At 39.7% G+C, this 27841-nt stretch overlaps 1 protein-coding gene and 1 pseudogene across 2 annotated transcripts in view; both read right to left on the reverse strand.

The window, feature by feature from the left end:
• Positions 1–2544: 2544 nt before the first annotated feature.
• Positions 2545–9553, reverse strand: LOC113087075 (heparan-sulfate 6-O-sulfotransferase 2-like; annotated as a pseudogene).
• A 2376-nt stretch (positions 9554–11929) lies between these two features.
• Positions 11930–27841, reverse strand: part of LOC113087076 (glypican-6-like) — a 34827-nt gene continuing 18915 nt past the window's right edge. The window contains exons 2-10 of one of the 2 annotated variants that reach the window (XR_003285232.1): positions 26024–26182; positions 17487–17884; positions 16504–16669; positions 15740–15870; positions 15499–15645; positions 15254–15378; positions 14566–14738; positions 14134–14463; positions 11930–14097 (exon numbers count right to left, since the gene is read on the reverse strand). Coding sequence is in view for 1 of the 2 variants with exons in the window: in XM_026255543.1 (XP_026111328.1) it covers positions 14243–14463; positions 14566–14738; positions 15254–15378; positions 15499–15645; positions 15740–15870; positions 16504–16669; positions 17487–17884; positions 26024–26182 (1520 nt within the window). In the remaining variant the exon portion in view is untranslated. Of the gene's footprint in view, positions 14464–14565; positions 14739–15253; positions 15379–15498; positions 15646–15739; positions 15871–16503; positions 16670–17486; positions 17885–26023; positions 26183–27841 lie in introns of both variants that reach the window. The other variant, XM_026255543.1, reaches the window with a different exon arrangement.

The following is a 27841-nucleotide window of genomic DNA, read 5'->3' on the forward strand; positions in this document are numbered from 1 at the left end:
ATCCACCCTGTTTACAAACTCAGGGCACCATTGCATTGAAGGGAAGCTCAACAGCTGTCAGCAAGTGTATGATCAATGCGTGACACGCAGCTGCGTTACTGGCGTTTTATTATAAGTGAAAGCGCGTTATGCGCATTAAGGTCAAATGCTTTGCTACTAAGCATATGGAACATTTTTAATTCTAGACTTCTAGATGCGTCACGGTGCGAAGAGGCCATGTGCGCAAACGCAAAGGTTACAGATGGAGACCCATAAACGAGCGAGTCAGTCGTGACAGCGAGCAATGCATTACACCAATCACATTTGCAATAAGCGTGCGGCAAGATTGGCTAAAAACGTAAAATATTGGGCTTTACGAAAGTAGACGACTCACCTGTGCAGACAGCGCGTGGCATCAAATGCAGCGCAAAGCGAAATAAAGATTTGTCAATAACTACGTCACGATCACTGGCTGATGTGAGGCGCGCGCTTTGGTTGCAAAAGTTCCACCGTTGAACTGAGAGCTTTTGATCGCGCGGCTTGCTGCGTAAAGCCTCGGACGATGACCAGCGGCTGCGGGGTGTTTCGAGTTGAACGACGAAGCTAGCGATGGGGAAGCGTGAAGCGAACTTGCTAGCTGCTGCTAGGCAGAAGACGAGACGAGGGAGGGCAGAAGGGAGGAGTAGAGCGAAAGTGTGCACGGCCCTACGTGCATTCCCATGTATTGCCTCCATTTTAGGGGGATTCCCACTCGACCTCAGCGCAAACTGCGCCTTATGGATGAGGTGAGGACACCTTGTGATTAGAAATATTTGACTAAAGGCTTTAGGATTTAAATGCATTCAATAAATATTGTACAGTACAGCGCCTATGTAAATATTTAGGTATGAAGATACGCCCTCACTCTATAAATTACACTTTGCTTATGAGTAAATGGTGGTTTACATGTGCACTTAGCATTTTTTAAAACGAGAAAACTTTACACAGTACATAACGGAATCTAAATATGATTAAAATATGTATACTAACATGATATGAAGTACCCCAGACATATTCTTCTAGAAAAAAATCATTTAACTCTACGTGGAGCGGGTCGCCCTCTCGTGGACGCAGCCATGATGACATCACGTGCCCTGACGTGTCACACAATCGTCTAATTACTGTTAAAAAATAAATTATTTACTATATTGTAGCGCAAGCATATACATGAGCCAGGTCCAAACAAAGTTTGTGCAACTTCAAAACCACTGGTATTTTGGGAGCAAACAGGAACTAAAAAAATAATAACCTTAGCTTTAAGATATTCAGTTTTTTCGGCTCATGCATTTTACTTCTCAGGTTGGTTATTGGAACAAACTACACGCCTTTTTGAAAAAAAAAAAAAAAAAAAAAAAAAGTTCATTCTCAATTTTAATTAGTTGTCCTTGTTCTATAAGACCCATACATACAATTATGAGGGAAAGGGAATGATAATCTAACAATAAGCATATTTATTTTTAGCTTTAATACAATGGATCACTGGGTTTTCCTACTGGTCCCAAATCTGACAACTGAAAACTTTCAGAACCTACAAACCTGAAAAATTCATTTGTCGCGATTGTTACCAAAAATTATCCAACCCCATAACAAAATGAGCAGTTTGTTCTACAGATCAAGGGAGTTTACTGTAAGCTTCATTTGTAAGCAGTGAGTGTTACTTTGGCTCCATCTGCTGTAGAGAGAAAAGAAAGCAAAAATTAAGACTCACCCATTCAGAGGTAGTTTAACCAGCCACAATCAACTTGGATTATTATAGAAATTTGTATTTATTAGTATTCACAAATTGTATTCATTTTTTCCCCAAGTAGAGCAAGCTTGCTCCTCAGTACAACCTATGGTGTGGTATAAATCATGAGATGAGGTGATCAACAATGGCTTTTTATTTTCAAGTAACAAAATATTAAGAGCCAACCCATAACCTGTGATTCTATGAGCAAACATATAAATTAAAGGTATGAGAAAAAAAACTAAAAAAACCATCTTAAATAAAAAAAATAATCCAAAGACAACTGTTGGACTTCAACATAAGGCTGATTTGTGATGTGCATGGGATTGTAATGGCTGAAGACACTTGAAAAAATAAAATAAAAAATTAGGCAATATTTGAAATCTCACATTACAGGAATGTAAATTAAAAACATGCTGCCACCAGATTCTTCCTCAGAACCGCAAGGTCAGAAAATGGCATTTCTGAAACATTCCAATCTTTGGCTTTCAGGATAAGCAGATGCTTTTTTTTTATCCATAGTGATTTTTCAGTACATTAATTGCAGGGACGATTTCCCTGGTGCAACCTGGAGTCATAATGCCCTCTCTCAAGGGCAGAGTGGTGATGCGACAGTGAATATGATCATCTTTCAGTTCACAAATCAAAAGACACAAGTAAGGCTGCAAGACGATAATTTAAATACGATATCTGACAGAAAACTGGTGCTAACAGATGTTCCACAAAACACATTTGTCACAGAAAGGGAAACCTGCAATTAACAACCCGTATATGCTAATATTTAGCAGTGATTTGGGCTTAAAAGGATTATAGGTACCCCCATTTTCTAGTCCGGCATTGAGTTCAACCCTTTTCCCAAATAGCTGGTGGCTACCGCCACTGCTCTACGTTTTCTAAATAGTCCAGTATGGTTTCACGGTCATCCTCCACTAACCAGTTGTCCTCTACCTGTCCTTCCGTCTCGCTCTCCAGTAGGGCTGGGCGATATGGAGCAAAAAATATATCTCGATATATTTTGCTATATCTCGATATACGATATATATCTCGATATCTTTACAGGAAAAATAACCCCCAAAAAACTACTACAAATATTACATGTTAAAGGGGCCTATGAAACATTTTATTTTTTTCTTCACCATATGTTTTATTGTTACCTAATTCTGTGTTTTAGCATGTGCAATTATTTAAATGCATAAAAACAACTTAATTAGTTAAAAACAATTCTTAAAATAGCCATATGTGAAATGTTTTTTTCCCTTCAGAAATTCTGTGTATTTACATTTTTCTGATTATCAAATGAAGGCATAAAACATTCATTTAATTTATCTTTTAATTATTTAAAATTAAGCAAACTTTATTTTTTGGTAAACAAAGGGGATTTACTATTAAAAATAAAACATGGGAGAAATGTTGTGTGATTATTCCTTATAAAATTATGTTCGTTTCATTTTAATAGTAGTAGTAGTGGGCTATCTACATTCTGCTGTACAATAGTAATAGATTTCTGTCAAATACTTTTATTTTGACGGGTTAATTTACCTTTACAGTTCTGTGTATGTGATACCACAGTCTATGATGTGATATGAGCTAGTCTTACTCAAATCAAACGGTCAGATGCTCATAAAGTGACTCTCAGTGCAGTTCTGGAGATGTTCCTCATGTGTTCACGTCTTTATTTAGAGAGAGGAAAGACAATGAAATCAGCGCGAGCGTTATGCGAGCTTCCGTGTTTAATGAATGAAGACGCGCTTCTGCTCCATTCGTTGACACAGACACGCAGAATTCATATTTAAATAGACTTTTCCGGGTTAATATTTGCAGATATTAGTCCATTTTCGCGATTTGATGTAAGTGCATGACCGACTTTTGATTAATTCATTTAAAATTTGACCAATTCCGTGACATTCCGCGTTAAACTGTAAATTCCATTTTTATGACTGGATTCCGCGATTCCGTCCGCGTTTCATTGGGCCCTACAGTAGACATCTGCCTGCCGTTCGCCCTACGCCTTAAAACTGAAGTATCTCCATATAATGGAGCCAGTTGTCTTTTTTTTTTTTTTGACTAGTTCTCTACACGCGAGGTAAGAGGGGACAAAAGCAAGGAGGCGGGGGGCGAGCGAGCGGGGGCGAGCACAGCACTGGAAGGCAAACAAGCAAAGTGGCGGAATCAGAATATAAACAATATATCGATATATACGATATGTCAAAATCCATATCGTGTTTAAAAAATATCTCGATATATTTTAAATATCGAGATATCGCCCACCCCTACTCTCCAGTGTTTGTCCAGCATCTGTTTGTTTTTCTTCAGAAAAAATGGGAGATTGTTCTGTCATTGGTGGCTCCTTGGTGGGTCTAAAAACAGTTTTTCCAGTCACCCCCCACCAAGACTTCACCTTGGCACGTAACTTGCGCCTCTCCTCCAGGCGTCGCTGCCGGGCCTCCCTGCGCTCCTGCTGCCTGGCGTACTGGAAGCGCTGGAGGAAAAGGTCCCGTGCGTATTCGTACAGCTCCACGTCCCACTGGTTAAGCTCTCGAATCCTGCGCTGGGTCTCCGGTTCCACCTCTACGCTCGCAGCACGCGTGCCGTTGAGCTGCGTGAACGGTGCGATGAAGGACAGGCGGAACGTGTGCTCGAAGAGGTACTGCGTCTTCCGCTGATACTCTGTCAGACCAAAAAAGGCCATGTTTCGCAAGTTGCGTTTGGCACTTTCCAACAGCATGGCCCAGCGCTGGCTCTCATTCATGATGGAGAGGTTATAGCAGCCCACCAGGCTGAGGTCGGCCAGCATACGGGTCTGTCTGTTGTTGGCCAGGTTGTAAGGACACACCATGAATTCCTCCAACGAACAACCCGACCAGTCGTCACCACTGTAACAGTTGGGCAGCTCGGACAGGGTGGGTAAACGGCCATCACACATGTGTTTAGAGGCCTTCCAGGTGGCACCGCGCTGAACGTGCCTCCATTCACTCAGGTACCGCCACACCGGATCCCTCAAGATCGTGATGTAGTAGTAATTCCTACTATAGGAGACAGGAAAGGGAAGAGTTTAAGAAAAAGAGCTCAAAATAAAGTAGTCACAAATTGACTAGAAACAAAATGAAAAGCAATATTGCGTATGAATCATTAAGTTGGGTAAAGCTGTCATAATTTGTCCATGTTCACATTGACAGAATTATTCATGGCGCAGTTTCTGTTGGAGCATGTCAGGGGAGCGATCTTGATGGAAAACGGAATTAATTATTGCTGGTTGACTGTAATTAGGGGCATTTCAGCATAATGAGAAGAATCATCTTTCGGCTCACATCCAGAACATTTTCCATATGAATATCAATTAAGACCGTCTGGACAGATGCATTCAACAACAGCAGAGAGGAAGTCTCTGGAGAGCCTCAACTTTTCCTTTACTTGCAAGCCAAAGATGAGCCCATGGGATTTTGATTTGATCTAATTGTGTCCATTTGAAAAGCAGGCCTTTCATGGTTCATATCTGTATGGATCAGTCTGCATATTTAACAGTGCATGCTCATTTCCCTCATTTATACATTAAGACTACATTCTCATAATGTTAATATTTAAAATACACTAAGAATTTGAAAACACTTTTAAGATCTCAAAATTAATATCCTTTTTTTTTACATGATTTAGTGGTGAGACCCAAATTCAGCTGTAAAATGGTGGTTTTTAATTCTTAGCATTTTATTTGTAATTAGGTTCATCACAATTTCACCATCTAGTTAGGTACATCAACCATAACGCTTTTAAAAACAGCCAGAAACCTTGGAGTTATGATTGATGATCAGCTGGCTTTCTCAGACCACATTGCTAAAACTGTCCGGTCCTGCAGATTTGCTTTATTCAACATCAAGAAGATCAGGCACTTTCTTTCGGAACATGCTACCCAACGACATGTTCAAGCTCTTGTTCTGTCCAGGCTGCACTACTGCAATGCTCTCTTCCAGCCAGTTCTATCAAACCTTTACAATTAATCCAGAACGCTGCAGCAAGATTACTTTTTAATGAGCCAAAAAGGATACACACCTGTCACACCTCTGTTTATCAATCTGCACTGGCTTCCAATAGCTGCTCGCATAAAATTCAAGGCATTGATGTTTGCCTACAAAACCAGCACTGACCCTGCACCCCTTAACCTAAATTCAATACTTCAGACTTATGTGCCCTCTAGAAGCTTGCGTTCTGCAAGTGAACGTCTCTTTATTGTGCCATCCCAAAGAGACATAAAATCACTTTCACAGACTTTTAAATTAAATGTTTCCTCCTGGTGGAATGACCTGCCAGACTCAATCCGAGCATCTTCAAGAATCGGCTTAAGACACATCTCTTCCAGGTTTATTTGACCCTCTAACTCTAGCATGTTTTATTCTAATTCTATTCTTAAAAAAAAGGGGGAAAAAAACTTTACTTTGTTTATTTACTGCTCGTTTTCTTTAATAAAAAAAACTAGCTTTTCTAATCTTTTTGTATTCTATTTTTTCCCTATTCATTTATTATACAATTATCAAAAGCAAAAAAGCCTCTAACACTTGCTTGCTCCATTCTTTTTCCATTCCCTTTTCTTTTTAATGAGCAATAATAATAATTAAAATAATAAACTTTCTACGTGTACTGCATTCTGCAAACTGAGACTTGTTAAAGCACTTGCATATTATTGCTCTTTTGTTGACTTTGATTGCTTCTATTATCCTCATTTGTAAGTCGCTTGGATAAATGTGTCTGCTAAATGACTAAATGTAAATGTCAATTTTTACTATCTGTCATCCATTGGTTATTAACCGAAACAGAATGAACTAACATAACTTGGGAAACTCATTCCAACCCTCACCCCTCAAAAAGCAACCATCAAGCAGGGCTCAGGGTAAACTAAAGATGATTAATGGTTAGTGCTTAAATGAAGACTTAAACTTAAGAGCATTAATTCAAAAAGGATGGACATCAGTATTCAAAAGTTTGGCTTAGTTCTTAAAGAGCCAGTAAGATGAAAATTCTAAGCTTCCTATCACTGTTTATAAGTCCTGTACATTAGGTTTAAATCCATCCAAGGTTAAAAAACATTGTCATTTTGTCAAAATATCATTTTAAAATTTCCTCAATTCTCAGAGATCCCCAAACGGTTCGCGCGAAGCTGTTCAAAAGATTCAGTTTCCTTAAACCCCACCTTTCGGTAGCATACTGTGTTCTGATTGGTCAACTAACATAAGCAGTTTGGATTGGTTGTTCCGCACACACCTCCACGGTAAACTATGCGTTAGCATCTGTTTGGGGTGAATTATGTCTTATTCCTCTCACCGCGAAGCAAACAGTAAAATAAAAAACTTGAACAGTCTCGCTGCTTTTTTTTCTGTGCGGGTGTATTCAAACCGCACGCTTCAGTTTGAATCTGAATAGCGCGTTCAGCGTGGGGGCGTGGTCACATTAGATATAACAAAGGGAGACATGAAAAACAGACATCGCGTTGTTTTCATATGGATTACTTTATCACAGAATATCTGTTTTCGGCAGCACTTGTTTAGTTTTAAAGTAGACATGTCAAGCTTTCTATAGATATCTCTCTCATGTCTCTTCGTTGAGTATTCACGGAGTTACACTTAATTTTAATGACGTGTTTGTACATGACGATCAGCGCAGACAGGCTGCAGACAGCACACATACTGATAAGACGCTCGGGAGAAAACAGACACATAACTTCATAATCATACTGCGCATTGTGATTCGGAGATGCTAGTTGTTCTAAATAAAGTTGGTAATGAACCCTCTTTTATGACCAAACGCTTTGAAAATCCAGCTGTACTCACCGAGATTAGAAAAGCAGTCATCAGTGAAATGTTGTGAACACAACAAAAGGGATTTGTTGTACTGCTCTGGTATTGTGGTGAAAATGAATTTTAGCCATTGGTTCTTCTGATTTTCATTCTTTGGCAGTGAAAATAAAACAAACTTGCCTTTAAAATTAAAAACACACTGTCTCCTCGACATGATGCTATCACACCAACCAGAGCGTCTGTGCGTGGGGGGTGGAGCAGGTCAGAGTTCCGTTTCTCCCAAGACGGTAGGCGGAGATTATTATGCAAAGTGTTCTAGTGACGTACATAGAGATGGGCAAAAGATTTGAAATCTATAACGACTCGTTTCAGCGATTCAGAGTCGACTCCTTACTTTAGAAGCCAATAACTTTATAAATCGTGTACTTTTTGGTTGAATTGCTTTCCACATTGTTTACACTGATGGACAGCTACATCATACACTGTAATACAGGTAATTTTTGATTTCCCATCTGTGTGGCTCTTTAATGTTTTTTAAAGAAGTATCTAGACTGCATTCATTTGAAAAAAAGTACAGTCAGTAATATTATGAAATGCATCATAAACCATTAAAAAATTACATTTTTAATTTTAATACGCTTTCAAATGTTACTTGATGGCAAAGCTAAAATACTCCAGTCTTCAGTGTTGCGTGATCCTTCAGAAATCATTCTAAATATGCTGATTTGCTGCTTAAGAAACATTTCTTATTATTATTGTTGAAAACTAATACATTAATAATTTTTTTTTTTTAATTCTTCAATGAAGAGAGACCAAAATAACGTTAATTTGAAATAGAGTTATTTTGTACATTTAAAAACACTATCAACCTACTACACTCAAAACACTGCACTTATTCAATCAAATCCGATTCATCCCAAAGCAAACATTATCAGACACTGTTGATCCCATGCTATGGGGCGTTTGTTTAAAGGACAAGCCTGAGAGAATGGCAGATGTTCTGGTGCCAGCAGGCTGTCTGCCCTCCAGGGCGTCTGAAAGGGTGAATGATTATCATGATTGGTCCCCTGTTGGAGGAATGTGCTGAATGAAAGCAGACTCTCCAGGGCTGAGTCAGACCTGTTAGAGGCTTTTGTCTCCGCATAAATGACTTGCCAAGAGGCTTCAGCACTGAACTGAACGAGAACAATATGAAGGGAAGGAGTGGCACCACACAACACACAATATCATAACAAAATAAATAAGTTTGTGTACCAAGACGCATTTCAGTCCATTACAGACACTGAAATTAGTTCGATATACTGATAAAAACCTATTAGACTCTCACCTGGGTGTCCTGCGCCTCTCCTGGGACTCCCGGTTGCCCATGAAGGAAGGCACGCAGCTGGTGAGCTCCGTCCAGTCCGCGTGCAGCCCGCAGCTCCAGCCGGTGGAGAACCGGGAGAACAGCCAGGTGTCCCGTTTGCCCGGCCGGTAACAGGTACACTTCTTTTGGCCCGCATGGCACTCGCACGGTCTCTCCAGCTGGATGTTGCGGACAAGGTGACGACCGAACGTGGTGCCCCCGGTTTCTGAATGTGGAGGAACACTATAACATCGTTCCCCTTGATGTTGAAATCTACAGCGCGATCAAGGTCTTTAGTGGTGAAGTTAAAGCGGGGCACGAATCGAACCAAAGCACCGTCCTCGGAGCTGTAGGGATCTCCCGCACCGGCTCCGTTCACGCGATCCCCGCGCGCGCGACTCCCTAGTCTCGAGGACAATGATGCCAGGTGGAGCAACTGGCAATCGGAAGTAGGGCAGATGTATTGTAATACAATAACGCCGAAACACAGGACCATCAGGAGTGCGATGAGGAGCCGGCTGTAGTGGGATTTTTCATCCATCTTCTCGCTGTAAATGTGGAAGCATTACTCAGTCGTGCGGTTCCCCCGTCGCGTCGCGTCGGCCAGGAGCAATGTTGAACAAAACGTGAGACTCGAGTCTCTTCAGCACATCAAAACATGAACACGCCCAGAGCTCTTTCTGGATGTTTGTCTGCTCGTGATTAACGTAACGTTAGTTTACGTCTACATGTTTCCACGAAGCTTTCCTGCATCGCATTTCTTATAAATCTTCAGATAACTTCTGCTGTTTACCTCTGCCACAATTTGGTACTCGCTCTTCCCCGTTCCTCGTTTTCCCAGTAGTCCACACCGCCCCCATCACCGTTCCCCTCTTCACAATAAAAGCTCTCTTTAGGACAGCTATTTTGGAAATCACAACTGATATGTTTTTAAATTCTACACTTCTTTTTTCTACTTCAATAATTTATTGCTTATCATATGCACGCCATGCACGTGCGTTTCATATGCACGCCAAAGGCAATATATGTGTATAAATCGTACGCCAAATAGAAACAAAATCGTGCTATTGATACGCATTTTCATGAGACCGGCCTTTTTTAATGCAATGTTGTACCATAAAAGTAATTTTAAGTAAAAAAAAAAAAAAAAAGTTCATTCAGTGATTTGTGTTTGATATTATTTGTCTTTATTTACTTTGATTTATGGAGTTATGTGGATTTCTTAACGTGATAAATTAAAAGGATTTAGCTATGTTAAAATAACAACGAACAATAGCATATTTTTACATCTATGCAAATGCATGTACAATATTTGTAACTTAAATATGTAATAATAACATACCGAGAGTAACATTTGTACACTTACAGTTCCAACTAACCTTTTGATGGCAGCCATAATGCTGAAGTGCTCCTCATTAAAACCCTGGGACTTTGCCATAAACCTACCCCTCACACAAAACTTTCATTAGGACATAAATAAGTAAGGTGCCCACAATGTAAATTTTTACTAGCATAATAATATATTTGATCTCTATAAGATAGGGAATACAGGGCCACACACTCACCTTTAACTGAATTACAGAATATTGCTTTACAGACAAAACCAATGTTATTATGCTGGTTGATGTTGTCTTAAGCACTATTCGGACGGGACTAGTTTTCTAAACTACGTTTGAGTTTCGATTCTTACCACCTGACGTCTGTGATTTTCATGTACCAATTCGGACGGGACTAACATCTCCGTGTTTATTACAGAGGTGGGAGGGTCTGATTTGTGCATCTGGGCGTCACAGAGATCACACGCTCTGTATGCGTGCATTGCATTCATTCAGAATGATTGCCTTAGTATCATTACACAATAAATGCTAAATGGCTAGTATAACAAAACTATGTTAATGTGTGGTTCCTTTAGTTTAACTTGTTTTCCTTTCTTTTTTTAAATTAAATGTAATTAAAACATTATGTAACTGAGTACATAAATGAACGTGAGTAATCTTACCTGATGCTGATATTACAATAGCCGGTATTAACAGTTTACGTGATCTTGCTCTTGATTTTATTATTTTGTTTTATTATTTATTTGCCGCTAAGCAAATATATCAAATATCCGCGCGGTAAGAGCATCTACGGTAATTCACGTTGGCCAAAACACACAAGGAAACGCGTTGTGAAATAAAATATCACCGGCAATAACAGACATTCGCATTCGGACGGGATTAGTTTTCTCACAGGATCACTGAGTTTGCTGAAAAACAGTAGGTAATTTGCTCTGAAATTATCACAGAGGTTGTGTGAGAAAAACACAGACGTGGCAGATTCGGACGGGATTAAAATCACCAAGTACGTCTGCAAAACATAGATTTCTCTAACGACCCCCTGTAAAACTAGCCCCGTCCGAATAGGGCTTTAGTCTTATATATGCAAAACACTAGTGCTATAATAAATATATATTCAAAATAACATACAAAAATACTAGCTAACATTTATTAACTATCAGATATAAATTTCAGGTTAATAATATCCCATACTGGTTTTCTTTAATGTGAGAATATTTCAACACCAGGAATCTAAGCTAACACGAATTCATATTTCACTTAGATTTGACTATATTTGTATTTTGTGTAATAAGCCTGTGGAGGTGTAGCATTCTTTATATACTGTTTCTATCACATTTATTTTCTGTACTGTTGGAAGAAAACAACAAGGGCTGATCATTTTTGAGGTACTTATCCAATATGAATAGTCTGGCAGTCTTCATCTCATCTTGCCAGTTTGTTGATTTAATAACACACATGTAGATTAAAGGAAGATTTGACACTGCAGTTTAATAAATGGCTGTGATTAATCAATGTTCTTGATTGTCTCAACTCATCCTTTGTTTTCTTTTGTGTTTTACTAAATGGTCTCTCAAAGAGACTTTCAAAGCATTTCAGTAAAACTAATACCTTAAACCAGAAATGACTCACGACACACCAAATTTAAATATCTGCAGTCTTTATTTCAACAAGACTAAGAAATGTTTAATATAACTTTTCTCTTACATTTTTAGCATCTATCTCTTTGTTTCGCCCATATTAAGCACATACTCTGAATGGGTAAAATCTGATGAACATCTCTCAGAGACCACTAAAACGACTGCTCATTATTTACAATTTTTTTCTTTTCTTTTCTTTTCTTTCTTCAGTCTCTCTCACTCCTCATTGCAGATGACTCCACTGATGTACAGGCCTGCAGGCCCTGCGATCTGTCCACCTGAAGGTCAGCGATCAATCTAAAGATGACATTGCAGAGGTTCATTTAAGAGTCCATATCATCTTCACACTGATTCGTAGTAGCTGGACATACTAAACACAAGACACTTCCTTTCCTGGTCATTGCATCAGAGCCATCTTAACATGTGACAGTGGGAAGCTTTGGGTCAGAAGTATAGAAAACACCTATTGCTTTCTATTCCTGGCAGCACATCGGACTAGAAAAATACATAACTGATCTGAGGTGCGTAGCATTGCTGTAGAGATCAGGCTAACGAAACCCTGACGATGTCTGAGGACCGGCCATTCATCCATAGATACTGAATGAACCTCCAAACGAATCAAGAAAAATGAACGTAAAAAGTATGCATGCTGCAGATACGATTAAAAGCATCATTTAAAACTCTCTTGCCGTGAGGTATTTGAATGCCAATTAAAAGTGCATGTGGCATCAGGAACGATCAAGGACCGATGGCCAGCCCTGTCCTTGCATCAGCTTGTACAATTTTCACAATCCCCTTACATAAAACTGTAACGACAAAACAAATGCTTACGGTAGCCCGGTTTACAAAATTCAAATATTATGTAACATGAAATTCGAAGCCAATTTAAAACCATCAGTTAAATTGTGAAATCATTAGAACGCATTCATCTACAGACATAAATATTTTGAATAGTGAAATCAAGATAGCTAGGAAAGCGATGCATGCGAATGACTTTTAAAGAGATGTGTGGTTAAATAACTTACTGTACAAGAGCGAGGAGAGCTAGTATTTCTGAGAGGTGGGTGAAAAGCCCTTTTAAATCAACGAGCACTTGTCTGACATCTGAATGGGAAAGCGCATACATAGCCACTTTTGAAATTAATGTTGGAACCCACCGTACACGCACGCAGCCTATTGCTCTATATGAGAAATGGTTTTAAAAAGTGTAACGACTTCAATGGATATCAACAGAGAATGGGGAGAAGGCTGGATGTTTTAGGTTACAAACAGAAATAAAAGTAAGAAAAACGTAAAGAGGCCATCCAACCTCTCAAATCAGCACCGTCTGTTACTGTGTAGTGAAATCTGTAGCAGTACCGATCATAGATTTATACCTTACAATACACTTCTAGCAAAATAAAAACCTCCACATAAAACCCTGTGTAAAATTCCTCTTGACAGCTCAGTCTTAAGCCATCTTCAGCATACGCTCGTATCCACCCGGTCCAGTAAAAAACAACTTTACTCAGGCCACAAAGTCCACATCATGCAGAATACATGATCTTCTTTGAGGGAACCATCGAGGCCTATTTAATGCATCATCTTTAGACAGACCTTACCTAACCCAAACTCCTTCCTTATCACACACTATTAAGTTATTACTGAAGACTATATTCTCAAGTTATATATTATACTGCCAAAAACACTTGGGATGATGATATGGGGGCTGTGAAAAAAAGTTACAGAAAAAAACAAACAACAAAAAAAACACTTTGTGTCTGGGATCCTCTAGTTTTGACTTCACTCAAAAGGCAGCATTGCATACATTTTGTTGGTTGCAACCCTATTTATGAATGAGTTTTTATCATGCTCAAATTCAGGAACGTATATACGATCTGCAGCCAACCAAAGCCTCCATGCACACCAAATGTATTAAAAAAAATCTGAGTACTTCATACAGATTTGCTTAAATCATACGTGTTATATGGGTTGATTAATTGTTTAACTTTTATAAAAAGCGCTTGGATGATATATACAGCCAATCGTACACACCATCCACCCAAGCACATACTCAATCTGACTTACTTTCCAACTAACACTTATTTAAACCATAACTGAAAAAAATCACGATGAGTCGTCAATGATTCTGGACACTACAGACACGGAGGAATAAAGCCCAGCGGCCGTGAGATGCAGCGTGGAAACGTATAGCTGTACATAAATGAAGTCCGTTCTTATAAACACAAAAAAATACACTGAAGGGAAGTTATTTGAGGATTAATAACTTGAGTGTCTTCCCCAGATGGCAGGCAGACGGAGATCCTGAAAGCAGTGTCTTTAATGTCCTAAGGCAGTTTTCTGCTCTCTTGTTCAAATTCGTACAAACACACATCCTCTTCCTCTCTGGGCCGGTCTTATCTCATGTGTGGGGCGAGCAGGGCGAGCAGGAGTGCCGTCGCAGCCAGGGTCAGGCTGAAAGGTGCCAACCGTGTACCACTAGAGGGCTGTTTGTTAGGTTGAACACTGATAATGCGAGGTTTAATGGGCGTTGGGGTGGAGAAGTAGATGTCCCCGTCACTGTCACAAGGGGCCGAGTCACAGCCACTTCCACTTTCCTCTCCACTGCCGGCATCCTCTGAAGAAAAATAGATAAATGTTAAAAACAGGCTTGTATGATGTCATCTTGACATTTCATACTGTATTCATTTTGAACTGAACCACAAGCGATGCCTCGTACCATTGACAAATGAGATGTCGGTGCCAGTGTAAGCAGCCTTAAGCCGACTGGTCATTTCCTTCAGCACTGCTATCTGTCGCCGAATCACCATGTCTGGTTTGGTGATGTCAACTTCCACATCTGGATTAGACACCTGATTGGCTAAGCCATTGCCTATGACAACAGATTCGTACCTGCATGTGAAAAAAAGGTAGGGAAAGTTGAGAGGACGGCCAATGTTGAAGGTTAAGGTAGGAATGAAATGGAGGAATTCGACTGTATCTGGGTAAGCAAGCAATAAGCGTGTCTTTTAAAAACTCGTGGAAAATTTTCAATATAATGCCATGTGGTTTAACAAGTTAAAAGTAACACCTTATTTTCCTTACACTAGTGTAAGTGTTCACACCTTAATTCATTTTTCAAAACAAAATGTTGAATTCAATTCAAATTTGCAGTGAGTTGTACCACATGACCTTGCTTTGTCATAAAAATATCTAATTATTTGATTTGCCTTTTTTTATTAGGATACAACAGTATATGAGACAGGAAGTGTAGTAGGAGAAAAAGAGGGGGACAGGATCAGGAAGTTTCTGACTTTATACATTTTATGATGTAATGACTTTAAAATACCTCAGATATAAAGAGAACATATAAATTGCATTTAAAAGCAATTTTGATCGAAAATTGGTGCTTCGTCTCATTGACCTACCTGCTTTTGGCTGTACCATTCCAGCATTCATCACCGACAGCAATTCGCTCTCCAACACACACAGTGTCAGGCAGGGTGGACCAGAACTTCTTGGCATGCTTCAGTTTCTTCTTAACATCAGTCAACTAGGAAACACACAGTTTGTGTTACAAACAATACATTCTGATCTGGCTAAATCAGTCGACATCTTTTTAAAGAAAACAGAATGTAATATGAGTGACAGGAAGGATGCCCATTATCCTTACCAGTCGGTCCAGACTAGTGCCAGCGGCGGTGGTGGGTCTGGCGTCAGGACTGTAGGGTCGGAAACGCCCGGGGAAGCCCGAGTCTTTTGTAGAGCGCCGGGAGCGGAAAGCCATGTTGGGTTTGGGCTGCCCACATCCCTGAAACACCTGAAACAGAAAAATATCTGTCAATACATATGCACCACAATCACATCAAATAATAAAAAACATGTGACATTTTGAAAAGAAATTAAAAACCTACCTTCTGTGAGACCTGTATGCTGTTTTCCTGCATGTTCATGATGGCGTCTGAAATCTTCACGTCTATGGGTTCTATTACTGACTCAAAGTTAAAGGGTCCCTCTAGTCTCTCAGCAAGACCAACCATGGAATCTGAAATTCATAAAATATAAAATAAATGCATTAATAAAGGGAACACCCTTAAAGCAATGCATGACATCAATGCTTTCAATTACCCATGCTCAAAAAAATGCAGTCATTTCCAGCACTAGAGGGCAGCATACAGTCATCTGTGCAGGCTAAGCTCTTAAAGAAATGTAGGCTGTTGTGCGAACAGCTCGTTAAACAGTCAGAGGCCTGAACAAGGCGCCCCAATTAAGGTTCCCCACAAAGCTGACAGGCAGGGTGAGCAAAGCCAGTCCCAGAGTCCCACGAGCCAGGAACACTTTGCAAGAGAGCATGAGAATGTGTGACGGGACCTGAGACCACACGGCCTTCAGAGTCACCAGAGGCCCAAAACACTTCATGAAACACATGCGTGGATAAAAACAGAGCCGCTCCCCAGTGTTCACTCCTAATCCAAGTCGACTCCAACTCTGCTTTCAAGCTGAGGCTTCACATAAATTGTTTTGGCCTCAGAGCAAGTGGAAACCATTTCAATGTGACCTGTTCATTTTTAATCTGTGCTTATGATACTCCTCTGCTTAGTGTGGAAAACTGGCTCCATTACATTAAGTAATGGCTGAGTAATAAATCAATTACTTGAGCCATTTAACACTCTCTTACCAAGGAAGTTATTCCACTCTGTGTCCAGATCGGCCTGATTGGCCAGGCAGCCTCGCATGACGTTGAGACAGTAGTTCTTGCAGGGCTTCAGAGCCACCTGGCCGGTACAGTATGGACAGTATAACATCTTCATAGCCGCACGCACACAACTCGGAGAGGAACTAACCTGAAAGAGAGGACGAACAAGAAGATTGAGCAGAGTCAGCAAAACAGACACAGGAGGGAAAGGTTAATGAGTCCGTAACCTAATTCATATGCCTGATGCTGCTGATAAAACTCTGAACAAAGAGCATAAGGTCACTGCCGAAGCTGTGTTTGCGTAATTTATCATTGCAGGTTCAATTGCTTCTACTAACCCAACTACACACAACGAGAAGCCTTGGCCTCTGATCTTTTAATGCTGGCAGATAAGCCTCGATTGGTCCATCCAGGTGTCCACCTTCACAGACTGATAAACCTTATAGAAAACCTGTACTTTCGATCTCTGCTGTCCCTGATCTCTGACTTGCTTAGTAAACAAGTCGCCATGCTAGCCACAGTCAACTCTAGGCCTTGGGTATTGATGAAGATTTCCCCATTTCAATCTGTTTCTGATTTACAAACTCTTGCATTTTATTTTATTCTGATTCCCTGGAGTGTATGTCAATTATGATTTTACTTCCATAAAGACATCCTCTGTTTGCTAAAGTTTTAATCAGGCCAGTGTTTCAGACTGATTCAAACTTAATTAAACAGACCTTTTTGAACTATTCAATACAATACTACAATAAATAATTATTAGTCACTTGTTTCTGGATCAGACTACATTGGTAACACTGTATTGTTTTGCATGCAGCCCTTAAGGACAGATTACTTTTCTTGCCATTATTTTGTCTTAGTATTGTATCACATTCAATGAATAATTTTATTTTGATTTTGAAAATGTAATCTTATTTACCCCTCCCTAGTCAAAGTAACTTTAAAAAACAAAGACAGCTTCTCACCGTAGAGACTTTGCCCACCACATCAGGCATTAGTGCCAGGCCGTGTGTGAACGTGCGAACTGCGATGAAGGACCGGGTCAACTGCAGGCGCAGCTTGCGTGGAACATCGCCGAAGGGTTTTAGCTGGTCCATGTGCCTGCTGACGCACTCCATGTACGATTCGTTGAACTCATACTGCACATTGACCAGTCGGAACATGCGCTCCAAAAGCTCCGTCCAGAAATCCGTTAGCATGTCGTCCAGGTTGACGGCGATGCTCCCACGGTTGTAGTAGTTGCGTAGCTCACTGAAGAAACGCTCAAAGAGCTCGGCGTTCTTCACATACATCAAGCCGTAGGTCCGCACAAACATGTCATTGAGAGATTTCTCTGCATTGTTTAACAGCTCTCTGAAGAACTCTGAAAAGAGGGACAATAACGAGAGAGTTAGTTGTAAATGTCAAAGGTGATACATTTTCAAGTGTATTCCTTATATGTTCCAATAAGTTGCAAGCTTCAAATATTACATGCATATTGTGTGTGTGTGTGTGTTTATGTATATATATATATATATATAAGGTGATATTATCAATGAAAAAAGTTTTACACAAAAAGTATTACACTTAACATACTTGAGAACAACAAAAAATGCACTTTGTAATCATGTCAAATTACAAATTTTACTTTAAGCTACACTATTAATCGTCTTAATATTTTTTGAACACTTATATTGTTGACTAGTATTAAAGCACATGAAAAGTATGTGATTATAATTTTAATTTTGGCACTTTACTTGATAAGTAGATTAAAAGTTTCAATTTTAAATATGCTACATTTCAGTTTCATCATTAACTGTCAAACTCCAAAAAGGACCAATAAAAAAAACACTAAAAAGGACCAAAATGTAGTCTATGTACTATATTCTTAGTCTTCTGAAGCCATATGAAAGGTTTATGCAAGGAACAGTTTGACAGTGATTTTTCACTCAATTGAAAATATAGTGCAGGTTTGACATCATGATGCTTTGTTATGAGTAGTGTTGCACGGTGCACCGATACTTCAAAAGTATCGCGATTCTCGGAAATTAAAAACGTCACGATTCCTAAATGTATTAGTATCGATAAGGTTTTCTTGCATAATTAACATTTTAATTGTTTGGTCAGAAAGTTCATATATAATATTCACATTAATCGGGGATTAAACGTGAAGTTATGTTCTGTATGCTAAATATGAAAACGAGCATATCTGCACAGCATCTATAACTGCGCTTTGTATCTGCTGATTGCTGATCGAGATTTACATGCTTGGTTCACTGTCATTTCGTTCATAAACGAGATGTGTCAGTTCATTCAACTCATTAACGAATGAGAAGATCTCTCGATCTCGTTCTGTGAAGGGCGTATGGGTTCACTACATTCAACAAATCACATGCTCCGTCACATCTTGAGTAACTCTTTGACAGGATGAAACCGTTCACAGAGCTGTTAACGAGCTGCGCATGTACTGCTATAAGCGCCGTGCTCGCGCTTCTCTGCTCGCGCGCTGCTGTGGAGAGAGGAACTTCAGTGAGTGAACGAGAAATAGGAGTCAGTGGATTACCTGAACGAGAACGATTCGTTCACCTAAAAGATTCGTTCACGGACGAACCATCACTAGTGCAATTTCATATATCCTATATTAAATATTTGGAATATATATTTTCATATTTTATTAGGTTCTTTGATAAGGTTAAGAAGCAAGTAGCAACGTATCTTCCGTGATGTCCCCGATGCGCGGGTCAGGGTGGGTAAAGAAATGTTACTTTATTTGCGGGCTGGGGCAGCCAAATAATGTCATAAAAGCAGGACCCGCGGGTTGAAAAAAACCCGACCCGCGCATCACGCTGCATGTGCGAGCACAAGTGATACTGTGGCCGCCAGTCCACAACTGGTAGAAAAAGATGATGCTCAATAAAGTTCACTGGCTGAGTTTTCTCCTCTGAAAGAAAAGGTTGCACAACTGACAGTATAAGGTACAATATCTGAGATATTGCTGCTAAATTGTATTTGTTTAGTTTTTTACTTGAATCCCATTGCTTAAAGTGATATTATTTATCTTTTGACATTTAATCTTCTGAGATCAGGAACATTGTTTAATATAATTGCTGTTCATATTTTTATTCAAAGTTCAGAATCAAGATACATCTATTCTTGACTAGGTATTGGTATCGAAACAATAATTTTGGTATCGTGACAACACTAGTTATGAGACGCTCAAAATTTAGTAACGATTGATGAAGTTTATAAAAAGTCATTGTCTTCAAAAGACCTGGTATACAGGAAAAGTCATCCCGACTACATTTACAATGCTTATTTTGTGTGTCTTTTTTGAAATGTAATAGATGTGACCACTATGAATTGTCAGAAAAGATCTGACAGAAAATGGGAAAAATTTAATTTGGAACATGGCAGGAAGTAGCTAAATGATCTACCGTTTTAAGATTCATTAGCTGTACATTACGAAACTTTTGCAAATGGGTATTTTTGGCATGCCCTCATTTTTTAAGTATTCTCGCATGAGAAATAAGACACAAGATAAGAAATGTAATCTCTACATCTTATCTCAAAAAGAATGTGCACTTACTGGCCATGAACACAAACATAACAGATATGAATTGGAAAACATGTGTAACATGGAACAGACTATGCACTTCAGAAAAAGCACACAGACTGTCAACTTTAACACATATAAAATGAATTGTTATTAACTTTGGAACGTCAGCTGGCAGCACGTCCATGACTTTGTCATTACAATGACGCTCGAGAGACAGCGATTTAGTGCTCCGCAGTGCCCTCCTCGGCCTAACTTGCTCTCACTGACTGGAAAACCTACCAGAATCGCAAGGGAGGCCAGAAAAGCACACGGTTATTATCTAAACAGATTAATGCATATTCCATTTGACCCAACACAAGGTTTTTACTCGCTACGTTCCAGGAAAATAACTTTTGTGTCTAAGGAGAAAGAGCTGAAAGCGCAGAAAGGATGAAGGGCAGCTAACGTCTCGCCCATCAAGCCGGTTGAGGCTGACTGCTATCAATGGCATTTTCCTGTTGTCACATTCCATTCGCTTTTCTTACTCTTCGCACCGCTCCCGCTCCGTCCTTCAGAAGGCTTTTCAATAGGATTACTGAATATGCTGACCCCCCTCCCCGAAAACGGACCTGTACCCCCCCTGAAACCCCTCGCACTCGCTGACTCTCTCCTGCTTTCAGTTCATCAGTGGCTTCAGAAGGCTCTCTTCATTGGAGACGGGGAACAATGCCCTACTTCATCCTGAGGAATGTCAGACCCCCTTCCCTCCCAGCCTCCCCAAATAATCCAGCCCCTCTCTCCCATGAAACCCTCTCTCTCTCCCGGGCCGGCAAACGCTACTTTCTTAATCTGAACAAAATGAGAATTTCAAAGAAATGCTTCCCCTCTCTTCCCGCGCTCACTCCGCAAAGCGCACCATTTGTTCTCTGCCTTTGTATCACCTTTCTCCTCTCGCTAAAAGCCCGCCGGCCCGCAGCACAGATGCCCTGTGCATAATGAGTGAGACTTTGAAGTGTTAAGTGGCATGCATCTGTGTTCTCGTAAACCGTCTTTCACTACCCATAGGCTTCGTCGACACAAACAAGACACCTAAGGTTTATAAACAAACAAAGCACGCTGTGCCGCTGTCAATTCCACCTCAAGCTAACACAGCCAGCTGAATGACAAGAGGTGTGTGTGTGTGAGAGAGACGGACAGGGGAATGCGAGTGTATTTGAGGGCTTTTCTTAATGCCCCCATCCTGCTGTGTAACCACGGATACCGGAAACACCGCAGGCCTCGCATTTAGCTTCCCTCCCATGAGTGGCCCTCGGCCCCTGGCCCCACACAGGGAGAGATAGAAGGCACCCAGCTCCACGCTCCATTGACAGAGATTAAACCTTAAGGGCCACTGCACCCGCCTTCCTCCAGATCCCCAGGAATGCCAAAGCTGTCACAAGTTTAAAGTCAGGGGGAGGAAAGAACGAGGTGAGGATGAGGAGGAGAATATTTTCCAGGTTTGCAAGTCAGTGTGCCATTACCAAAGAAAACACGAATTTACATAAGCCACTTGTCAGAAAACCACTTCAAGGACGAGCATACTAAATCACAGTCAAGTGAAATGAATTTCTGTAGTTCTTGGAAGATTTTTGTGCATATGCATCAAGGCACAATAATTATAGACCAAGCTAGATGCAAAAAAAAAAAACCTTGTTAAACTGCTTATGGGTCAATGGCATGACACTTTAGTATAGGGACCAATTCTCTCTATTACTAGTTGTGTATTAGCATGCCTGTTTTAAACAGTTTATTAGTACTTATAAATCACATTTTCTGCATGACCATATTGTAATTCCATAATATAACTCTATGGTGGTGTTGGCCACCAACACGAACACTAATTTGTGAACTACAAATTAGTAGTTAACTACAAATTAGTAGTTTATTGAGGCAAAAGTCGTAGGTAAAGGGTTCAACCAAAAATGAAAATTAGCCCATAAATTACTCACCCTAGGTTCATATGACTTTCTTCTTTCAAACTAATCCAGTTGGAGTTATATTAAAAACTTTCTTTGATCTTTCAAGCTGTTAAATGGCACTCAGCAGGTGTTGCAGTGCATCAGTCCAAAAGAAGTTAAATAAAAAGCGCCCATCCTTAATAAAAAAAGTGTCTCACCGAGCTCCAGAAAGTCCTCCTGTAGTGAATCGATGCGTTTTTGTAAGAAAAATAACTATATTTAAAACGTAATAATCACTTTAATCTAGTTGTACATGGAAGCAGCTCCGGACAGATGACGTATGGAGGTCGGCGTTGCGTAAGCACCAATCAGAAATTACAAATGCGTAAGCGCAAGTGAGCGATCAAAACATTAGTTTTAAATGAGTTTAAAAGATTTTTCTTTTAAATTTTCCTTTTCTTTGTAGTGGACATCAAGTTGTTCATAAAGCAAAGTCAGTCACTCAGCATCCACCATCCCCCACACCCTACACTCTCCACATACTTGCCAACATAACAGCATAACTGCTGAGATTTTGGGACCCAGTGTTGTTAGTGTTACAGTTGGAGGGGCGTTACTCAGGCATCCTACTTCGTCATTAAAAAACACTTTATGATACACTGGAGTCTGCCAACAAGCAGACTGTGGACCTCCCTTCTGATTTTTCCATTAAAACAACCTTCCTGCATCGATTTAGAAATGTGTGTGAAAGGTTATCCGGGAGGATGAACTACAGAACCATATAAGAATATATAAGAGGAGGAATGGAATGGCTCAACAAATGCCTCAACACAGGTCCCAAATCTCTGAGCACTCAAACATGTTCTTCAGACATCCAGAGGAGGGCAAATTCCTTATTCACTGTCCCGCCCTCCACACTAGCTTATTCCCCTACTCATCCCCCTTTGATAACTCTTCTTTATCCCAGGCGCTAATTGTTCCCCATTTGTGCCAATTAGTTGCTCAGCTTCTTTCTTTCCTTGTGGGATTTCAAACCCCCCTGCAGAGGCGTAGAGGATAAGAATTTGGTCGGGGGTTAATTCTAATTCTTACAGCGCAATCACAACTCCTCCAGACAGGGTCACCTAGACCCAGACCGGACGCACATGGAGGAACAAACACACCAAGCTCTAGAGGAAAACTATTTCTGGTAGGGGACTTAATTGCCCGTAACTCCAACCTCGAGGCTTTAAAAGCAGAAGCTGCTTCCAGTGCACACGCACCCAAACTCACTTAAGAGTGTGTGTGCTTAAATTCATTTCATCTTAATGACATCTAGCCTCTGTGTTGATAGGGAACATGTTCTACCGCATTTCCTGCTGAACAAGTTGTGTGTAACCACTTAGTCTTCATTACCTACTATAAATACATTCACCTCTGCGTCCTGTAGGCCTGACCAGCACAGAGGAAATGTCCGTTTGTGTGCGTAAACGAGAAAAATGTGTTTCTTCTACAGCAAAAACACTCTCAAAGACACTCAAGCATCTCATTTACACCTTAGACATTTCCAAAGCGAAGAAAATACTTACGTTTCAATGAAAGAATGCACTGATGGTGTCTTTGTTTGCAAGCATAAAAGCTATTGGTATTTTAAGTCCGTTTAGCTCATTAAGTCACATGCCAGGGTCTAGTGCACATTTTACGCAGACTGGCGATTCAGAGCGTATTCCCACGGTAAGAGTTCAAAAGACCTGAGAACCTGGAGATGGAGGAGAAATGAAAGGCATAGACTTATGGCAGAGAGAAAAGGGGGAGAACGGGGACAAAAGGCAGCAGAGAAAAAGAGCATAGGAGGAGGCGGGAAGGATTCCAACACGTCACATTCCTGCTCACATCTGGCTGCAATACACACGATCCCTGTTACCATTCACTCCCTGAAGTCGCACTTTCTTTTTACATTCACACAAACAGGCAATCTTTAGAGCCGACCAGGTCACCTCTCACTACCATTAATGTTCCCTGCAAGCCATCACCTCTGATTCTGTTTCCTTCTTCCGCACAGGGATCTAAAAACATGTTTTTTTTAAGTATCACGATTCTATTCAAACATAAACGTAATAAATGACTAATAAACCAATCTAATATGCCTTATAGTGCTGTCTATTATCATCAAACATTGACAAGAAAAAGAAAAATACCTTACATCGCACAGTGAAATGAATATACTATTGAAGGTGTTTTTCCTTGTTAACAATTTTTATAATAATAATTACTGATAGAACAACAATTATTCTTATTATTTAAAAAATGTCATTAATATTAAATACCTTTAAGAGAGAAAAACATAGCATTTTTATTTATTTTTATATTTTAATTTTCTTTTTTATGTTAATAAAGTTGCTTAATAATTATTATTTACAACAGAAACAAATATTTTTTATTAATAATATATTTATTATCATTAAACAAGACGAGATGAGAAATTTAAAAACCTTATTTAAATTCTAATTTGCCTAAACCAAGCAAATCTTTTTCTTGTTAAAAATGTTGTTTAATATGAATATTATTTATAATTAATTTTGATTGAACAATAACAATTATTATTATTAATTACACAACTTTAATAGCAAGAAAAAGAAAACACTGCCTTTATTTTATTTTATATATATATATATATATATATATATATATATATATATATATATATATATATATATATATATATATATATATATATATATATATATATATATATATATATACACACATACACACATATATATATGTATATGTATATATATGTATATATATATATATATGTATGTATATGTATATGTATATGTATATGTATATGTATATGTATATGTATATGTATATGTATATGTATATATATATATATATATATATATATATATATATATATATATATATATATATATATATCAAATACATATGTTTGATAGTATATTCATTCTTGATTAATAGAGAATTGTGAAAATCTCACTGGTATTGCTTTGACTATTGAATATTTACTATTATGACAACACTAGTCACACAAACACTTATATTATCATCAGATGTTGTTACACATAATTTAGGAGTTTGCTTCAAACAACCCAGAACATCATAACACACCCCAGCTCTCACAAAACTTGCCAGAAAAGCGACTGTGTTGAGTCCATTTAAAACCGCCCGGCTGCTCTGCCAGAGACACAGAGCTTTAGTAAAGCTGGCCGGCCACATGCAAGTTAACATGGATCTCATTTAGAAATAGCTGTGGCTCAGAGCGGATGGGTGACGAATCATGTGTGAGTGGAGGGAGATGTGCCATCAGCACTTCATTTATTCCTTCCTTTTCTGTCCAGTCATTGACCAATCAATCCAAACACCATCTCACCGTTTCATTTCAGAGGCTACAGTCCTTTACAGCCCTGGCTTGATTGTATCTACCCAGAGAGATGGTTTTCTATTAAATGTACCCTTGATGAACTCGAGCTGGATGCGTGTGACCAGGCCTTTAGTTTGTCTCACTTTTCCCCATTTGACACACTTTTTATGGCATGAAGAGAAGCAAACACATAAAACATGCATTATAAACCAGACGAGTATGTGTGTGTGTGTTAGCCGGCGGAGCGTCTGTGGGGTTTTCCCATCCTGAATGAGTCAGCAGTGTCGATGCATGTTCCCATGCACCCCTCTGCCCTGCACTGGGGAAACCTGATCCCGCTCTCCCAGCCTGATATTCCCTGCCACATGCACTGCAGAGAGAAAGCCAGGCCTCTGCATGTGTGTGTGGTCTGTCTGCAAGCCTGAGAGTGTGTGCGTGAGTGTGTGTGTGCGGCAGATGACTGTGGGATGTTGAGGGACAGGTGGAGAAATGGATGTATAGACTGTGTGTCTGGCAGCCGGGGGTGTCCGTCAAACTAACTGTAACACTGTATGGAAGGGCAGCACGAGCAGATCAGCAACTGATTAACCGACAATATCGCCACACATTTTGATGCAAATGACAAGCAAAGCGTTCAGATTTGGTAGATTTGCATGCAGGAACATGTGCAAGAGTTGTACTGACGGTCAAAGTGACGGTGTCTCTGGGTGAAGCTGTTCTGCAGGTTGGAGCTGAGCTGATGAACAGGGGCTTTCAGGTCCATGCGGCTCTGCTGACTCAGTTTCTCCTCCATCTCCAGAGTACAGCAGGAGAAGCCTTGAGGACACACCTTCAGGTGATTTCCTGAAAAAGACAGAGAGAATTGTACACTGTAAAAACATAAATCCAACAAAATATTGTATATTATTTATTGAATATTTTTTATTTTATTGATTTGAACCAGCTTTTCACTGCTGTACTATGTAATTTGTAAATTAAAAAGGCATTTTCAGTAATGGTCTCAGACTTCTGGACCCCCACTTTATAATGTAATATAACGCTCTGACAGCATAAGGCTGTTTTACAATGCCAATAAAGCGCTAGTATTTAAAATGTTAAAGAGCAAGTCATTTTATTTACTCATTCTTCAACGAATGAACTATGTCTAGACGTTTGGCGACCCGAAAGCTGAAAACCTAACGTCAAACTTTTCCAATACAAATCAAACAAAGAACAGAAGTGAACACGATGTGCTTACAGAATAATGTGAGCTGACAAGCCACAGGCATCCAAGACAAAAAGCAAACACTGAATATTCAGGACCCTGTGGACGCATGTTTCGGTAGTTCTAAGGGAACCTGGGCTTTCTTCGTGATTCGCCCCATCAGAAAACAAGTCTGCGCTGCGGTCGTCGAGTGAATGGCACAGATGGACAGTGAGCGGCTGGATTAAACAAGGCGTCACATTAACATGGGGAGTGTGAGTAGGGTGGACTGCGAAGTCGCAGCTGCAATAATGTTTTGTTTTTCTTTCTTTTTTTAACGCGGTTGTTGGAATTCAAGAGAACACAAGGGTCCTTTCAGTGGACTGGACTCCGACCGGCGGTTTGGCTACCCATGCTGCTGTTCACCGAGACTGGCCACTCAGGATAGAGCACTGCACACTGATGAGAGATCCCCGCTCTCAGGCCATTTCTCAATTTGAATATACATTTAGCTCCATGCATTTCATGAAATTTAGATGGTTTTGAAGGCCACTGTGTTCCTGTGAGGGATAATTGGGGCACAAAAACAATCTGAAAAGATTGTAACCTTCATCAGTATGTCTAATGAATATTAATTAGGTGACATAATGCTCATCCAATGCTCGCAAAGTGACTTTTTGAAAAACAGATTAGGATCATTCAATAGATTGATCTAATGGATGAAAGCACCGATCTAAACATTATAGTGATCTTTTTTCTTTATACAATGACCAAGTAAAAGTTTTTAAAAATAAAGAGTCAACTACATTTCTAAAATGGCTAGTTATAATGGTTGTTCTAATAGTTGACAAACTTAGGTTTACTCATGAACACTGCTCAGTGTCTGTAACAGGCGCAGTGTATTTTATCATGTGCACTACGATATCTGATAACTCGTATCGGAGCATCTGCTGAACACATCGGCGTGAGTGAAAAGCGAGGAGCTGTTGAGAGCTTACAAATAATCACCATCTCACAAAATATCCAAGAGGAATTGTCACTGACCACTGCCAGGGCTTGTTTTACACAGACGGAGCAGGAAGGAGAGGCAGCGTGTGTTAATGTGCATGGATATGGTCTGCTCTTTTTTTAATTAAATATCATTGGTATTGACTGGGGTGTTCAACGCCTTAATCCTGCATTGAAGCAGATTTGCAAAAAAATATAAACCGAAGTTATGGCTTCATATATTAGGAGTCTGAAGGAACTGGTCTATAAATTTGAGAAAGAGCAGCACCTTCACCCTTCCGTGGCACCGGACCAGCTGTACCCCTCAACTC

Source organism: Carassius auratus, unplaced genomic scaffold (assembly GCF_003368295.1).
Source record: "Carassius auratus strain Wakin unplaced genomic scaffold, ASM336829v1 scaf_tig00044443, whole genome shotgun sequence".
NCBI lineage: Eukaryota > Metazoa > Chordata > Actinopteri > Cypriniformes > Cyprinidae > Carassius > Carassius auratus.